We start from the raw sequence: 17,608 nt of genomic DNA on the forward strand, positions 1-17,608 counted from the left end.
CGGACAGTATAACCTGCATAGAAACATGATTAAAATAGAAACTAGAAGCAGGAGTCGGCCATTTGGCCCTTCGAGCCTGCTCCTCCATTCATTTTGTTCATGGTTGGTCATTAAATTCAATATCCTTCAGTCCTCAATATATATCTTCAAGGAATAGTTATAATTCAGTGTACATTCCAACAAGTCCTTCAGCTGGTTCCATGTGACTGGTGATAGAACATAGAACATTCCAGCGCAGTACAGGCCCTTCGGCCCTCGATGTTGCTCCAACCAGTGGAACCAATCTAATGACCCTCTAACCTAAACTATTCCAATGTTATCCATACGCCTATCCACTGACCATTTGAACACCCTTAAAGTTGGCGAGTCCCCTGGGATGGCAGAGTAGAGCTTGATTGTGGGTGATTGACAGGTTATGTCAACTGCTGCAGGCAGGGCATTCCACGCCCTTACTACCCTCTGGGTAAAGAACCTACCTCTGACATCCGTCCTATAATTACCACCCCTTAATTTAAAGCCACGTCCCCTCGTGTTAGCCATCACCATCCGAGGTAAAAGGCTCTCACTGCCCACCCTATCCAATCCTTTGATCATCTTGTATGCCTCAATTAGGTCACCTCGTAGCCTCCTTCTCTCCAACAAAAATAACCTTAAGTCCCTCAGCCTTTCCTCATAACACCTTCCCACCATACCAGGGAACATCCTGGTAAACCTCCTCTGCACCCTTTCCAATGCCTCCACATCTTCCTTATAATGTGGCGACCAGAACCGTACGCAATACTCCAAGTGCGGCCGCACCAGAGTTTTGTACAGTTGCAACATGACCTCATGGCTCCGAAATTCAATCCCTCTACCAATAAAAGCTAACACACTGTACGCCTTCTTAACAACCCTATCAACCTGGGTGCCAACTTTCAGGGAGCTATGCACATGTACCCTGAGATCTCTCTGCTTGTCAACATTACGAAGAGTCCTATATTCTGTACTCCTGTTACTCTTACCCAAGTGAATCAACTCACACTTTTCCATATTAAACTCCATTTGCCACCTCTCAGCCCAGCTCTGCAGCTTATCTATGTCCCTCTGCAAACTGTAACATCCATCCTCACTGTCTACAACTCCTCCGACTTTGGTGTCATCAGCAAATTTACTAACCCATCCTTCTACACCCTCATCTAGGTCATTTATAAAAATGACAAACAGCAGTAGCCCTAAAACAGATGGGCACACACGCTCTGTGTTGCGGGTACAAGAGAATCTCCTGCACCCAACATTCAACCACTTCCGTCAGCTCCACAACAAATATCCTAAACAGTGATTTCCCACCCTGTCAGCTGTTCCCCCAGCTCCAGCACTTCGAATTCTAGGTGTAAGGATTACAAGATCTGGACGCTGTCACCATTTTCAGCTCATTTTTCTGGTGTTTTGTGCTCTCTTCTACAGACACATAAAGTTCCATTGTTACTCTTCCATCAAAGACACAAGCCTCTGCTGGCGACAACCTGACTGACCATCGTGTCTACACAGGGAAATGTCTCCTGCATGTGGCCATCCCATTCTCACAGTGCAAGTGTTATCTAACCAGAGCTCTGAAGAAAGATAGTGATTTGTCTTTGACAGTTGATGCTGCTGTCCAGACATTGCCTGGTCTTTCTACAGTTTCACTCTCATTCTCATTTGACCTCATATCCCTGTGCTTACATGTTATAGGATGCTTCACCACCTTGTCAGAACATAGCAGGTTCTTCATCCTTTTGCCTCACTGCAACCATATAACCCACACCTGCTCAGGTCTCCGGCAATCTCCATCCCGTTATACTTGGATTGATGTGACAGATACTCTCCAGTCCTGAGAGAACAGAAATTTACTCCAAACTCACGTAGCCTTGGGGAACACGACCAAGTGTTGCCAAGTACATCATTGAATTGAGTTTAACCTTCCTCCTCCTATTTCAGCCCTGTGTTCAGTAACCAGGCCTTCCTCACTGCTCTCTCCAGAGCTGCTGCTTATGAAATTGCTGCTGGTGCCAGCATTGCCTGAACCGGGACATCCCCTGCAGCGAGTGGTTAACGGCTGGAATTCACTGTCCGAGAGTGTGGTGGAGACACGTTCAGTTGAAAATTTCCGCGCGGAATTGGATTATTATCTGAAAAGGGAGAATGTGCAGGGTTACGGGGAGAATTTGGGGGAATGACACTTAGTAAATTGCTGATTCAGAGAGCCAGTACAGGCAGTGTGGGCCGAATGGTCTCCTTCTGCTCTGTAACAATTCTGTGATTCTACCTGAGAGAGAGACCAATGGCCCTTAGTGGACACTGGTTAAATTATCTAACCCTGTTAACACTGCAACATCACCAGCTTCCAGTTAAAATATCAAAACATTTCCAAACATTATCTTCACAGAATTATTGCCGAGCATCACGAGGTGAAATGTGTCTGCCCCGGCTCACCAAACTAGTATTAGGAATTTGCCTCATTCTCCTGCCTTCTCCTCGTATCTTTACACATTGTTTCATTCGAATGTTCATCGACTGCCCTCTGTGATGCCTCGAATCAGCCTCCCTCCACCACACTTCCCGGCTGTAATTCCAGACCCGAACCACTGGCAGTGTGAAAAAGGTTTCTCTCTCATCATCTTCAACCCCACCACACACTCCATTCCTGAGCCACTGACCATCCCATGTCCCTCCCTGTGACTCAGGGTAAGGACATGGGAATCCTGAGCTCTTCCCTTTCTCCATCATCCTTTTTATCATTCAATCACTCCGACACTTCCATTTTATTCTTTCCTTGTCACCCGCCCATCCCCAGCTCCCTGTCACTTCAAACAATTTAATTCACTGATACTTCCAAGTTCGAATTTTAGTTAATTGAACTGAAACTAAATCTGTTTCTCTCTTCACAGATATTGCCTGACCTGATGAGAGTTTCCAACATATTTATTCATATTTCAGATTTACAGCATTAATATAATTTTGCCTTCTGTATGAACTGAAGTTGTGTTTCTTGAATGTCCCGAGCTGTACATTATTATTGTTAATGATCTTATTCTTAAAAACACTGTGGATTTACCCTGATTCCTGTTATTTTTCTCTCTCTGATCTCCAGTCTGGGATATAATGCTCTCACCGATTCTTGTACCGAGGACCTGGCCTCTGCTCTCAGTACAAACCGCTCACTGATAGATCTGAATCTGGGTAACAATAAACTGGGAGATTCAGGAGTGAAACGGCTGTCTGTGGCTCTGAGGAATCCGGACTGTAAAATACAGAAACTGCAGTAAGTAGCAGACTGTGTGAGATTGTGTTTATAATAACTGAATATTCAGCAATATAATTTCACCACTGGTATTTGTATAAAAACACTGTCCATTACTATTGGTGTCAGTTATGAATGAGGAAAATTGCTTTTCCTCTGACTCCTGTTGCTTCTCTCTCTGATCCCTGAGCAATGGGATGTCAGTCCCACAGATCCTTATGTTGAGGGTGTGGGGGAATAATGTTATGGTTCACCCTCTGAGGTTCTCTCCTCCTCCTCAGATGTGTACAGCTGTCCCCGGACACAGCATCCATTGATTTGTGAAAGGTGGGAGAGTGAATAGATGACAGTAAATGGAGGACAGGACGTGGTGGTGGAGTCTCGCTGTTAGTAACAGATGACAGTACAGCAGCGAGAGGTGAACTTAGTTCCAATGATCAAGATGCAGAATCAGTTTGGGTAAAGATAAGAATTAACAAAGTTAAAAGATCACTTGTGGGAAGCATTTATAGACCCCGAACAATATTCAGAATCTCTGACACAGTACACAGGAAAAATAATGGGGTCTTGTAAAAACAAACTGCAATAATCACGGGTGATTTTTATCATATACAAAGAAGAACAAAGAGCCACACAACACAGTAACAGGCCCTTCGGCCCACCAGGCCTGCGGTGACTCTTAATCCTTATGTAAACCCAGTACTTACTGCCCAATTTATATTCCTCTGTTTATCTCCTGTTCCTGTATCTATAAAGATGTATGTTGGACATTGGTAACATGCCTGCTTCCATCACCTCCATTGACAGTGCATTCAAGGCACCCACCACACTCTGTGTGAAAAGTTTTCCATAATTGTGTTCACCTCCATCAGGTCATCCCTCAGCCTCCCTTTTTGTAATGAAAACAATCCGTGTTTATCCAATCTCTCCTCAAAACTTAACCCCCCCTTGACCAGGCAACATTCTGGTGAACCTTCTTTACATCTTCTCCAAAGCATCCCCATCCTTCTGGTATTGTGGCAAACAGAACTGTAAACAATATTCACATGTGGCCAACTAAAGTTTCATACAACTGTAACATAACTTGTTAACTTTTATACTCGATGCCCCAGTCAATGCTGTCTGCCTTCTTCACCACCTCGTCCACCTGTGTTACCATTTTAGGGATCTGTAGACTTGTACACACAGATCCCTCTGTAGGTCAATGTTCCTATGGGTTCTTCCATTTACTGTATAAATCGCTCAGATTGTCAAAAGTTGAAAAGATTAGTTCACAGAATGAATTCAAGTAATTTCTTGGAGAAGCACGTTCCAGTGCCAATCACAAAACAAGCTGTTTTAGACATGGTGATGTGTAAATGTGTGGCGTTTCCAACAAAAATAGATTCCTTTCATTTGAAAAATCAGCAGCAGAAGTGTTCCAACTGTTACTAATTCAAGGATTGTATTAGATTAAGTGAAGATGTGGCACTGGGATTGGCACTGCTGCCTCACAGCGTCAGGGACCCGGATTCATTCCAGTCTGTGGAGTTTTCACATTCTCCCCGTGTCTGTGTGGGTTCCACCGGCTGCTCCCACAGTCCAAAAAATGTGTAGGTTTGGTGGATTGGCCATGATAAATTGCCTGTTAGTGTCCAAGATGTGTAGGTGGGGGGATTAGCAGCATAAATATGTGGGGTTACAGGAAACTGGGCAACTGCAGGTCTATTAGTCTGACAGTGAGAGTATGGAAGATCCTATAATAATCTATAATAAAGGAAGTGAAAACAGAACACTTCAAAATTAATGGCAGGATTAGACAGAACCAACATGGATTTATGAAAGACTGGCACGGTGACACAGTGGTTCACATTATTGTATCACAGCCACGGGCCCGGGTTCAGTTCCAGCCTTGGGTGTCTGTGTGGGGTCTCTACATTCTCCCAGTGTCTGTGTGTGTTTCCTCTGGGTGCTCCGGTTTCCTCCCACACTCCAAAGATATGCATGGTAGATGGATTCACCATGATAAAATTGCTCTTACTGTCCCAAGATGTGTAGGTTAGGTGGATTAGCCCCAGTAAATTGTGATGTTGTGGGGATTGGATCTTTGTAAAATACTCCATCCGAGTGTATCCTACACTCGGGATTCTACAGTTGGATGATTCACACATAAGAGGTTATTAAAGAAAATTAGAGCACATGGGATTGGGTGAAATATCCCAGCATGGATTGAGAACTGGTTAGTGGACAGAAACAAGGAGTTGGAATAAATGGGTTATTTTTGGATTGACAGCCTCTAACTAGTGGAGTACGGCAGGGATCAGTGTTTGGGTCTCAGCTATTCAGAATCTATATCAATAATATGGATGTGGGGATCAAATATAACATTTCCAAATTTGTGATGAATAGAAAACCATGTGGAAATCTGAATTGTGAGGAGGATGCAGTGATGTTTGAAGGGGATGTGAAGAGGCTCAGGGAGTGGACAAATGTTTCCCAGCTGGATGACAAGGTGGAAAAATGTGAGGTTATCTAATTTTGTTAGAAAATAAAACTGATATTGAGACAACTCCAAAGATATACATGGTAGATGGATTCACCATGATAAAGATAGTTGATATCCTTGTTCATGAGGCACTGAAAGCGAAGATGAGAGCAGTTAAGATAACAAATGGTATGTTAGACATTATTCTAAGAGGATTTGAGTTGAGGAAAAAGATGTCTTCCTGTAATTATATGCAGCCTTGCTGAGACCAACCTGGAGAATTGTGGACAGTTTTGGTCTCCTGATCGAAGCAAAGATGTACTTGGCATGTAAAGAAGGGTCACTAAAATAGGTCCAGGGACAGATGGGTTGTCCTCTGAGGAACAAAAACACTTTATTCTCAGGCCTTTAGAAGAATGATAGCTGAACTTATTCAAACCTACACTATTTTATAGCGTTCAATAGACCAGATGCAGAAAGGATGTTTCCCCTTGCTGGAGGGTCTGAAACCTGGGACACAGTCTGAGAATAAGGGACAGTTATTTAGGCTGAGATGAGGGGTATTTGTTTCCCATTAGAATGCTGGTGAATCAAGGAATGCAGGGATAATGTTGGAAATGGTGTTGAAGCAGATGATCAGCCATGGTCACATTGAATGATGGAGTGGATTTGAAGGACAGAATGGATGATTCCTGCTCCTGTTTATTAACATTCTTATTGCAATAGGAATGGGAGGTAAGAGTAAGAAGGTTTTGCTGCAGTTTTACACGTCCTTCATTAGAACACAACTGGAGTAATGTGTATAGTGTTGAGCTATTTACCTAAAGGATAGAATTGTATTAGAACCAGTTCAGAGAAAGTTCACTCGGCTGATTCCTGGGATGGAGAGGTTTATTTTATCAGGAAAATTTCAGCAGATTGGAGCAAAATGTGTGAAAGTTCAGAAGATTAAAAGGTGATTGTATTGAGGGGATGAGACAGGGTGGTTACTGAGAGGCTGTTTCCTCTTGTAAGAGAGACCAGAACGAGGGGACAGATTTCAAATGTAATTATCAGTCCCTTAAGACTGAAATGAGGAGAATTTATCTTTTAGATGGTCACTGGTCAGTGGAATTCTGTTCCCTGGAGACTAGTGGAGGCAGAGTCATTGAATATATTCAAGGCTGAGTTAAGAATGATTTTGGATTCAGAAGTGAATCAAGGGTTACAGAGGAGTGAGCGGGAAAATAATTGTGACTACAATTCGATCAGCTATGATGGAGTCTGCTCGAGGGGCTGAATGGCCTTCTGCTGCTCCTAGTTATTTTGTTCTTATCCCAGTACATCCTTCAGACTGCTCTCTGTGACCAGTGATGGATACACAAGCTCTATGTTTTATCCTCACCAGACACTCTCCTGTACCCATTCATTAGGCCACCCACTCAACCCATCTCACCAGCAGTAATGACCCACTCTGCCCCCAGGCCTTCCTGATCCAGCACTTCATCTTCCATTGGTGTAAGGATGGCAAGACCTGGATGTCTCCACTCTTCTTCACTCATTCCCTGATGATGTTTGCTCTCTTTCCAAACACACAAATTGTTCATCACCATCAAACACATGCTCTAGCCCAGGGTTGTCCAACGTGTGGACCAAGGGGTGAATGTGACCCTCGAAGCCCCTCAATGTGACCCCCGGAGCGAGTTTCCAGAACCTCAGTCACACAGTTCAGTTTGAATGGAAGAATCTGTATGGAGCTGCTCCTCCAATCACATGCCGTTTCTTTCCCATGTTTGCTGCTGATGGGTTTTTGAGCCAATCTGCAGCAAATGTGGGAGAGAAACAATTTGTGATTGATGAGGATTAAACTCTAATCATCATCTTTATTTGTTCCTCATTATTGTGCTCAGCAAGTTGTTTCTTTTCATATCTCAGTTTAGTTTTTAATTGAAATTTCTGCTGTGCCAAACTTGATCATTCTGAAATTTACTCATTGGCCCCTTGAGTGAGAAAAACATTGCCATGTGTTTGCCCAGTGAATATGTTGGTGAACCCTGCTCTAGCCTATGCTGGTGCCAGCCTAACGGACATGTCTCTGACAGTCAATGCTGCTGCCTTTGCATTGCCGGTGTCTAGGTGGAGATGTTCTTTCTACAATTTCACTCTCATCCTTATTCACATATCAGGCTGTGCTGCACTCACCGTGTCAGAACACATCAGGACATTGATCCTTTTCCACACTGTAACCACGTGTCTGAAACCTGCTCACCTCCCAGCAATCTCCATCCAGACTGGCTTGTAATGATGGGATAACCTCCTCCCATCCTGAGGGAACAGGACCTCCCTCCGAGCCTGAGCAGCCAGGAGGAGCCCCTCCAGGGAGGAATTAGTGATTGGGGGGTAACCCTTGCTCTGCTTTCTGACATTTCAGCCCCTCATTCAGTAAGCAGAGCTCCCTCGCTGCTCCCTCCAGAGCTGCTGTGTTTGAAAGTCCTGCTGGCTGCCTTTGGAGATGGTGCCAGCATTGCCTGAACCGGGACTGTCCCCTGCCCAGGCTGCCTCAGTGGGCAGCTCCCCCTGCCTGCCAGCCGTTAATTGTCCACCTCTGACAATATCACCTTCATAACTCTGCCTATCCTGCCCACACAGACACACCACCCATTTCCAATCCCCATGTTGGGAATTCACAGCTTCTGGGAAAATCACAGCCATTATCTTCACCCTCACCACAAACTGCATTCCCAAACCACTGACCATCCCATGTCCCTCCCGAGCCACTCCGAGTAAGGACACGGGGATCCTGTGATTATGGTCCTGTCCCATCATCACTTTTACCATTTAATCACTCCTGTAATTCCAGTTTGTCCTTTCTTTGTTTCATCCCCAGCCACCCACCGCTGTCCCTTCAAACCTGTCAATTCACTGCCAGTTCCCAGTTCCAATGGAAGCTCAAACTTTACCCCTGTTTCTCTCTTCACAAATATTTCCCTAACCTGCTGAGCATTTCCAGTTTATTTATATTTCATTTTCAGCATTGAGTATTTCCTCATTCTACAGAAATGCAAGTTATGTTTTTGGAATGTCTCCTACAATACATTATTATTGTTATTAACAGTATTATATAAAACACTGGGGATTGAGCCTGATTCCTGTTATTTCTCTCTCTGGTCTCCAGTCTGTATAGAAACGCTCTCACAGATTCTTGTGCTGAGGATCTCGTCTCCGCTCTCTGTACAAACCAGTCACTGAGGGGTCTGAACCTGGAATTAAACTCCTTCACAGATCAATCTGTCCCTGCTCTCCGCCACCTCATACTGACCTGCAGGAGTCTGGAATGGATAGAGTGAGTGTTTGTGTTAATGTTTAGTGTAACAATTAAAATATAAATGGATTTAAAATATAAATGGGCCTGAATCTTCCAAGCAGCAGCAATGGTAAGCAGATTGCCGGAATGTGTGAAAATTCCCCCAACCTGAAACTGCTGCATATTTCTCCCAGAATCTTCAGCACAGTGACCCCGGGGAGATCCATCAGAGCAGAGTCGGGGAAGAGAGAGCACACACCCTATTTACAGCACAGTGACCCCGGGGATCTCCGTCAGAGCAGAGTCGGGGAAGAGAGAGCACACACCCTATTTACAGCACAGTGACCCCAGGGAGCTCCATCAGAGCAGAGTCGGGGAAGAGAGAGCACACACCCTATTTACAGCACAGTGACCCTGGGGAGCTCCGTCAGAGTCGGGGAAGAGAGAGCACACACCCTATTTACAGCACAGTGACCCCGGGGAGCTCCATCAGAGCAGAGTCGGGGAAGAGAGAGCACACACCCTATTTACAGCACAGTGACCCCGGGGAGCTCCGTCAGAGCAGAGTCGGGGAAGAGAGAGCACACACCCTATTTACAGCACAGTGACCCCGGGGAGCTCCGTCAGAGCAGAGTCGGGGAAGAGAGAGCACACACCCTATTTACAGCACAGTGACACCGGGGAGCTCCATCAGAGTCGGGGAAGAGAGAGCACACACCCTATTTACAGCACAGTGACCCCAGGGAGCTCCATCAGAGTCGGGGAAGAGAGAGCACACACCCTATTTACAGCACAGTGACCCCGGGGAGCTCCGTCAGAGTCGGGGAAGAGAGAGCACACACCCTATTTACAGCACAGTGACCCCGGGGAGCTCCGTCAGAGCAGAGTCGGGGAAGAGAGAGCACACACCCTATTTACAGCACAGTGACCCCGGGGAGCTCCATCAGAGCAGAGTCGGGGAAGAGAGAGCACACACCCTATTTACAGCACAGTGACCCCGGGGAGCTCCATCAGAGCAGAGTCGGGGAAGAGAGAGCACACACCCTATTTACAGCACAGTGACCCCGGGGAGATCCATCAGAGCAGAGTCGGGGAAGAGAGAGCACACACCCTATTTACAGCACAGTGACCCCGGGGAGCTCCGTCAGAGCAGAGTCGGGGAAGAGAGAGCACACACCCTATTTACAGCACAGTGACCCCGGGGAGATCCGTCAGAGCAGAGTCGGGGAAGAGAGAGCACACACCCTATTTACAGCACAGTGACCCCGGGGAGCTCCGTCAGAGCAGAGTCGGGGAAGAGAGAGCACACACCCTATTTACAGCACAGTGACCCCGGGGAGATCCATCAGAGCAGAGTCGGGGAAGAGAGAGCACACACCCTATTTACAGCACAGTGACCCCGGGGAGCTCCGTGTTAGTTGATTGGGGGAGTGAATGGGTTGGCGTGTAGATGGATGAATGGTTAGTCAGGGAGCTGGGGAGAGGTTGGAGGATTAGTTCTGGGTGTCGGGGGAGTGGATGAGTTGTATTGTGTTGGGTTGGAGGGTTAATCGGGAGTTTGGATGGTGGCTGGGAGTTGGTCATGTTGTTGGGGTCTAAACAGATGTGGTTGTGTGGTGGGGGGTTGGGATTGGTTAATAGCTTTGAAGAGGGTAGTGGGGTGGGGTTGGTTCTGGGGGAATGAGTTTAAATCAGAGGTTTAGTCAAGAATGTATTGAAGAGGCAGCTGGATAGAGCACTTGGAGTGAACGGGATCAAAGGTTATGGGGAGAAAGCAGGATGAGGCTATTGAGTTGGACGATCAGACATGATGGTGATGGATGGTGGAACAGGTTCGAAGGGCCAAATGGCCTCCTCCTGCTCCGATCTTCTATGTTTCTATGTCAGGTGAGGAGAGGTTGGCTCAGGATGAGGCCAAGTTGGGAGGGTTAGTCCGATTAGTTTAAGGGCTCATGGGAGGTGGCCAGGCTGGAGGGGAGGTAGGGATGAGTGGGTCTAGTCAGATTGTGGGAGGTGTAGTATGGGGGATCAGTGGGAAGTGATTGGGGGACTCGGTTGTGCTATTCAGGTATTAGCCCAGGTGGTGAGCTGTCTAACATTACCTGAGTAACTATCCAGGTCAATTTTGTGGATCTGTCCCAAGTCTCTGACTCTAACTGCAGCAGGGGACTTCCCCAATAGTAGTTACTACCTCTGGGACAATTCCCAGGTAGATCAGTGTGTCAGGACATCCACAGGGTCCCGATGCTCATCTTCAGTTGTGTGTCTGGGTCTCTGGTGATTCAGAAACCAGAAGATTTGTCCCATTAACTCCAGTCTCCTGTTATTTACCCTGTTGTTCAATCTGTTTATTTCCTGTTTCATCTTTAATCTGTTTCAGGCTGGAGAGGAATCAGTTCAGTTCAAATGGAGAGAGACATCTGGAGTCACTGCGGGAATCCAGACCGGGACTGAGAGTGAGAGTGTGAACATTTCAATCTTTGAACATTGCTGCTCCACCGGTTACAGTGAAATCCTGAATTGTGAAGATCTTCGACAGCTCCTTCCAAACCCTTCATTCCTGCCCCTCTCCCTCCCTATTCCATCAGCCCCTCCGGCCTGGCAGTGATTTCCCTGCTTACCTGGTTTCCCAGCTGGAAAACTGTTGTAGTTTTAGTCTCCACATTGAAGGAAAGATTGCTGCAAACCATTGTTTAAGCAGCAATGTGTTGTCAGTGTTCTCAGCAACAGAGTCTTCACCCTCCTTTCAAAATGGAGCAGCAGAGATCATTCTCCAGAGAGAGGGAACAGTGTGTGTGATTCTGACAGTACCCAGCAGAGGACAGATTGGTCAATCTTGTCAGAGTTTCCTCTCTGTCTCTGTGAATGAATTAAAGGCTCCACCAGCCTCTCCTCAAAACCTCTTTCACTATCTGGGGATTAAAGTCACACAATGCCACCATCTGCTGGCGGCTCACACCTACTGCAGGTGCTGCTCTGTGTGAGCCTCAGACAAGTTCAGTCAGTCCCATGTCTGCATCTGGGAACTGGTTACTGCAGTGTGAATATTGAACAATATTGACAGGGATTGGAGTTTACAGCAAGAACCTCGGCTGGTGAATTAACCCTTTTTATCACCAGACACTGTACATGAACTCTGTTCCCTCATTGGGAACCATTGGAATGCTGAAACTAATACGTACACAAGCTAATGAAGAGCAGGGGACTAGTGTAAATACTGTAGGTAACAGTGAGAGTGAAACTAAAAAGTTATAAGATACAGGAGCAGAATTTAAGGAATTCTGCTCATTCTGCACACAGTAAATTTTTAGGCAAGTATATAGTTTTGAAATTTAATGACTGTAATTTGTATACTACTGTAAAAATGCTTTTATTCTGCACTGTTTGCAATTTTTAGACATTTAGGTTTGCAATAGTTTGAGATTTTTATGAATAAAGTATGTTATTAAAATAAAAAAGATCTGCTCATTGAGTCCACTCCACCGTTTAATCATGGCTGATAAGTTTCCAAACCCATTCTCGCATTGTTTCTCTATAATATTTGATCCCCTAACCAATCAGGAACCTGTCTATCTCTGTCTTAAATACACTCAATGAACTGGCCATGCACAGCCTTCTATGGCAATGAATTCCACAGATTCACCACCCTCTGGCTGAAGAAAGTCCTCCTCATCTCGGTGCAAAACGGTCGTCCTTTTATTCTGAGGCTGTGCCCTCTGATCATAGTCTCTCCTACAAATGGAAGCATCTTCCTGAATTCCATTCTATCCAGGTCTTTCAGTATTCTGTAAGTTTCAATGAGGACCCTCTCATCTTTCTAAACTCCGAGTACAGACCCAGAGTCCTCAAACTTTTCATTCTCGGGATCATTCTTCTGAACCTCTTCTGGACCTTCTCCAGGGATAGTACATTCTTTCTTTAATACAGGCCCAAATTTGTTCACAATACTCCAAAGGTAGTCTGACCAGAGCCTTATAAACCTTCAGCAGTACATCCCTGGTTTTGGTGGCACAAATTATTTTAATTTGTAAATGTGGCAAAGTCCTTGAGGTTAACAAATAAAACCCAGCTGATAAAGTCATTTCTTACATGTCAAAGTCCCAGATTGGTCTGTCATGGTTAACCTAACAACAGGAGATTCAGATGCAACTTCCAGTCACTTTCTCATCTGCTGGGGTTTTAATTGTTTTATCTTTTGATTCGATTTATTATTGTCACATATATTAACATTCATTGTAAAGTATTGTTTCTTACGGACTAGACAAGCAGAGCATGAGATTCATAGAGAAGGAAAGGAGAGAGTACACAATGCAGTGTTACAGTCACAGCTCAGGTGTAGTAATGCACTATGGTGAACTAATGCAAGTTAGGTTCGTTTAAAAGTCTGATGGCAGCTGGGAAGAAGCTGTTCTTGAGTCAGTTGGAATGGACCTCAGACGGAGAGCAGGATCCAGACCAAAATGTGAGACAACCAGAAAGAGTGCTTTCTATGGTGCATTTGTCAAAGTCACTGAGAGTGGTAGTGGGTGTGTCAAATTTCCTTAGTCTGTGATCGCCTTGGACAAATATGAAATTGGAGAGATGATAATGTTAGAATTGTAATATCTGATGGTGTAAAGTATCTGGGAGCAGAGTGGATTTGATAAAGGCTGGAATACAGACTGGGGGAATGAGCGGGAAGATGTTGTGCTGAATGAATGGTTCTTGTAGGAGAGGGATGGATGGAGAGAGGGAAGGAGGGTGAGGTGGATAGAGGGAGGGTGAGGGGGACAGAAGGAGGGTGAGGTGGACAGAGGGAGGGTGAGGGGGACAGAGGGAGGGTGAGGTGGACGCGGGGAAAATTTGAGATGCAGTTCACATTTGAAGAGGGTCCCAGTGCGTCTCAGCAGCTGAACTGGGGAAGTCTTTGGGCAGAGACGGGGCTGCTGCTGTTTCCCCTCCCGGCCACCAGGAGCCACTGTAACCCTCCCGGCTGGCGCTGCTCCTCCCAGTGTCGCCTCCTGCTGCCTCTGGCCCAGATGCTTGTCTTTGGCGGAACATCCGGGGCCTGGGGAGGGGCGGGGCCTCCGCCATGTTGCCGTGATGTCACGGTGAGGCCCCTCCCCCTCCCCCGCCGTTTGTTTTTAAATAAAAAGGAAGAAGTGAGTGTTGAGCAATGGGGAGAGTGAGAGAAATTCCGAGCCGGAAACCCCGCCAGGAACCCAATCAAAATTAAATCAAATCCATATTTATATCCAGAGGCCGGGGCGGGACCGCGCCTGCGCGCTGTGTTCTCCCAGACTGCACCGCGCGGATCAGGATTAAAAAAAATTAAAAACAAGAAGCGACCTTCCCGAATCGAGCAGGAACAGAAATTCTGCCGGGAGCGGATTAGGAATAAAAACCATCAACATTTAAAAAAAAAACCTCTACCTGCCGGTGCGCATATGGGGGAGGGGGATTCTCCCAGAGGGCCGCGCGCGGGCCGCCGCATTGTAACCCCTGGCAACGGCAAGATGGTGGCGGGCCGTCTCCCCTGGCAACGGCAAGATGGCAGAGGGCCGTCTCCCCCAGGCGGTGATGCTGGCGTTGGACTGGGGTGAAACAGAAAGAAATCCCACAACGTCCGCTTAAAGTCCAAACAAATTTGTAGCAAAAGCCGCAAGCTTTCGGGACAGCCTTTCCCTTCATCAGGTGGCTGGGAATCCTGTTCACAAACAGGGCACAAAGACACAAACTCCATTGAGATGAATAATGATTGGAATGTGAGTCTTTCCAGTGAATCAACAGTGAGAGTGGAGAGAGGGTTAAGCACAGGTTACAGAGATGGGTATCGTCTCCAGACATTACAGTGAGTGAGAGTTTACAAACCCAGGCAAGTCACGGGGGTTACAGATAGTGCACATGAACCCAGGATCCCTGTTGAGACGTCCTCGTGTGTGCGGAACTTGGCTCTCAGTCTCTGCTCAGCGACTCTGCGCTGTCGTGTGTGGTGAAGGTTGCCTTGGAGAATGCTTACCCGAAGGTCAGAGGAAAGTAAAGACACTTTTAACAGATTTATATTTGCACTGAAATACTGTGTTTTGAGTAGTATTATTAATGTAATGTTTTTGTGTCTGGAGAAGAAAAAAATATGCAGTTCTAGTGAAGTTGGACAATGTTTTTTGTTTCAGTTTTGGGCTAGACCAAATTCTACTGTGCTCCCGTTGTGCTTAGAGAGGGTTGCAGCTTTAGGAAGACTGATAGACGGGTAGTTTCGCAACTGAAGGTCCTGGAAAGAATAAAAGAGCTTTTGAGTTTTAGCTTTAGAAGGATATATTGTAGTTGGAAATCGGACACACTATAGTGAACATCTCTAAATACTGTCAGGAGAAGCTGGATAGGCCACGTGAGGCCAACAAAGTGTACGTTTTCTAAAGAACATATTACATTCAAAGTAACTGGGGAGCAACAACAGAAAGAAGCTTTTAAATGACTCAAGTTAACCGAAAAAGCCTAAAAGTATGGTTCAGAATAATTCAACGAGAAGTTAGCAATGTTTTATGGAAGAAGGGGATACTTATAGTCACCAGATTCAAACTGAAACGACAAACCTCAGAGATAACTCAAAAGTGTGATGCTATTTTAATATATTCCAAATGGAGAGTTAATAAAATTGTGATCAGTTTGTGAAGAATCAATAAAAAATAAATCATAACAGTTTGGTTGTAAATCCTGGATTGAACTGATTGTTAAAAGTGGAGCCTTTGCTTTTTTTTAAGTGTCTTTTGGCCTTTTTACTGCAAAAGGGTAATTGGAAAGCATTAAAGCTGGGGATGATAACCGTGATCTTGGGGGTGGATTTTGGAAAAGCTCAGATGACCATCACTGGGTGGGATGGGGGGGGGTGGGGGGGGCTGTGGACAGGATGGGGAGGGGGGTTGATTCTGAGGAGAAGTGCACATAGGTCTGGAGAGTAATACATATACTTAACCAGAATCATCAGATTACAATATATAAAACATAAGATGGTGGAACATTGCCACACTCATTAAGATGTGCCTTTATAATTCACGTCAATCTCAAACTCTGACTGTAACTGTGATGCTTGGGGGAGTAAATTTCTGCTTCATTTTAATCTCAAAATTACAATCCATTTTCCATGTTTAATATTTGTTTTTAATCTTGCCGTTCTTCCACTTAAAAACAAGTGTAAATGTTCTGGTCAGTTGGTTCAGAGCTCTGTTCTGGGAACATTCAGTTCAGTGAAGATGAACTGTGATGAAACCACAGTCAGTAACCCGAGGAATATCATTGATTGTCACATGTGTCAGTCAGCAGGCGGAGCTCATTTATATTTTGAGCCATGTCTTATTGAACAGGCGGAGAAATCTAACTTGTTAAGGCCACTTTCAGTCAGCAGGTGAGGGTTCCTTATTAGCTGTGCATGGCAGTATTTGAGATCAAGGGTTGTGCCCCAGGACTAAATGATTCATCACTGGAAGCTCAGTGATCCAGATCAAAACTTGCGAGCTGTTTGGTTTCTTCATTAATTTAGTCATCATTGTTAGCAGATGTATCACTGCATTCTTGAGTTGCTCTCTAAATTTGGTTTGAGTCACCCCATAAATAATTGTGTTTGTGCGGCAACTTAAATTACGCAGCATCACTCCCACTTGCTGGAATACATATTCAGAATAGATAACGTAAACTAGTGCTCTTGCATCAATATAGAAGATTTGAAGAACATTCAACAACCACAGCACTATGAAGCTGCCGGATATTGTGAATAGTAAAACCATATCTTTCTTTCTGCTCTCCATCTCTGTGTCATCCTGATTCTCCAACTTACTCTGAGCCCTCAGTCCCTTATGGACACGACTGGTCACCAATATATGTCTGACTGTGAGAGCATTTATCAACAGTATGGAATCAAATGGTAGCAATGGGTTTACAAACTTATCAAACCACGAGTATCCAAGCCATCTGGGATCACGTAAAGCGTCTAGTTTGGTATCACAGTACCATGGAACAATATTGATTATTTCTCCAGGTTCAGAAATAAAGGACCATGGGTTGTTTTTTAAACAGAGCAGAATGCCCGTTGTAGTTAGAACTACAACTGCAGTTTTCTTGATGCAATATTTTCCTTTCAGTTTTTGACATCGAACAACAACAAATCCATCAAGGTGAAGGTGACTGTGAACCAGACAGAACAGTCTGTGGCTAAAATCATCAGATTTAACAGTACACACAGGAGTGATGTCCAAGAAACTTTCTGGGAAGTAATAACCACTCACATAGCTCAGTAAGACATCAGTGATAATGACTAGTAAATCCGCAGTTGCCATTGCCACGAGGTAGCACGTGGTGCAGTTTGATAGTCCGCGATTTCCTTGAGAGAGGATTACAATCGTCAGGATGTTAACTGTAAGAGAGATAAGGTAATAGATACTGGAAATTACTTGTCAACTTTGCTCCCTGTCTCAGATAGTCAGTAGGGACAGCATTTCAAGCCACAATTACTTGGGAGGGATTTGGGGCAGAGTTTACATTTTGGGAACCTCAACCTGTCACCAACACAAATTAACTTGCCCACTTCCAGGTTTAGTGGAATTGGGGCAATTATTTGGAACAGATCCAC

The 17,608-nt window shown here is 45.2% G+C and overlaps 1 protein-coding gene across 1 annotated transcript in view; it reads left to right on the forward strand.

Annotated features, from left to right (window-relative positions):
- Window positions 1-12,431, forward strand: part of LOC145337700 (NACHT, LRR and PYD domains-containing protein 3-like) — a 75,293-nt gene extending 62,862 nt beyond the window's left edge. The window contains exons 11-13 of the mRNA XM_080182532.1: window positions 3,110-3,280; window positions 8,878-9,045; window positions 11,387-12,431. Of these exons, the coding sequence (XP_080038658.1) occupies window positions 3,110-3,280; window positions 8,878-9,045; window positions 11,387-11,474 (427 nt within the window). The 3' untranslated portion in view covers window positions 11,475-12,431. The remainder of the gene's footprint in view (window positions 1-3,109; window positions 3,281-8,877; window positions 9,046-11,386) is intronic.
- Window positions 12,432-17,608: the final 5,177 nt, after the last annotated feature.

Source organism: Carcharhinus amblyrhynchos, unplaced genomic scaffold (assembly GCF_965287045.1).
Source record: "Carcharhinus amblyrhynchos unplaced genomic scaffold, sCarAmb.v2.hapA scaffold_62, whole genome shotgun sequence".
Classification (NCBI taxonomy): domain Eukaryota; kingdom Metazoa; phylum Chordata; class Chondrichthyes; order Carcharhiniformes; family Carcharhinidae; genus Carcharhinus; species Carcharhinus amblyrhynchos.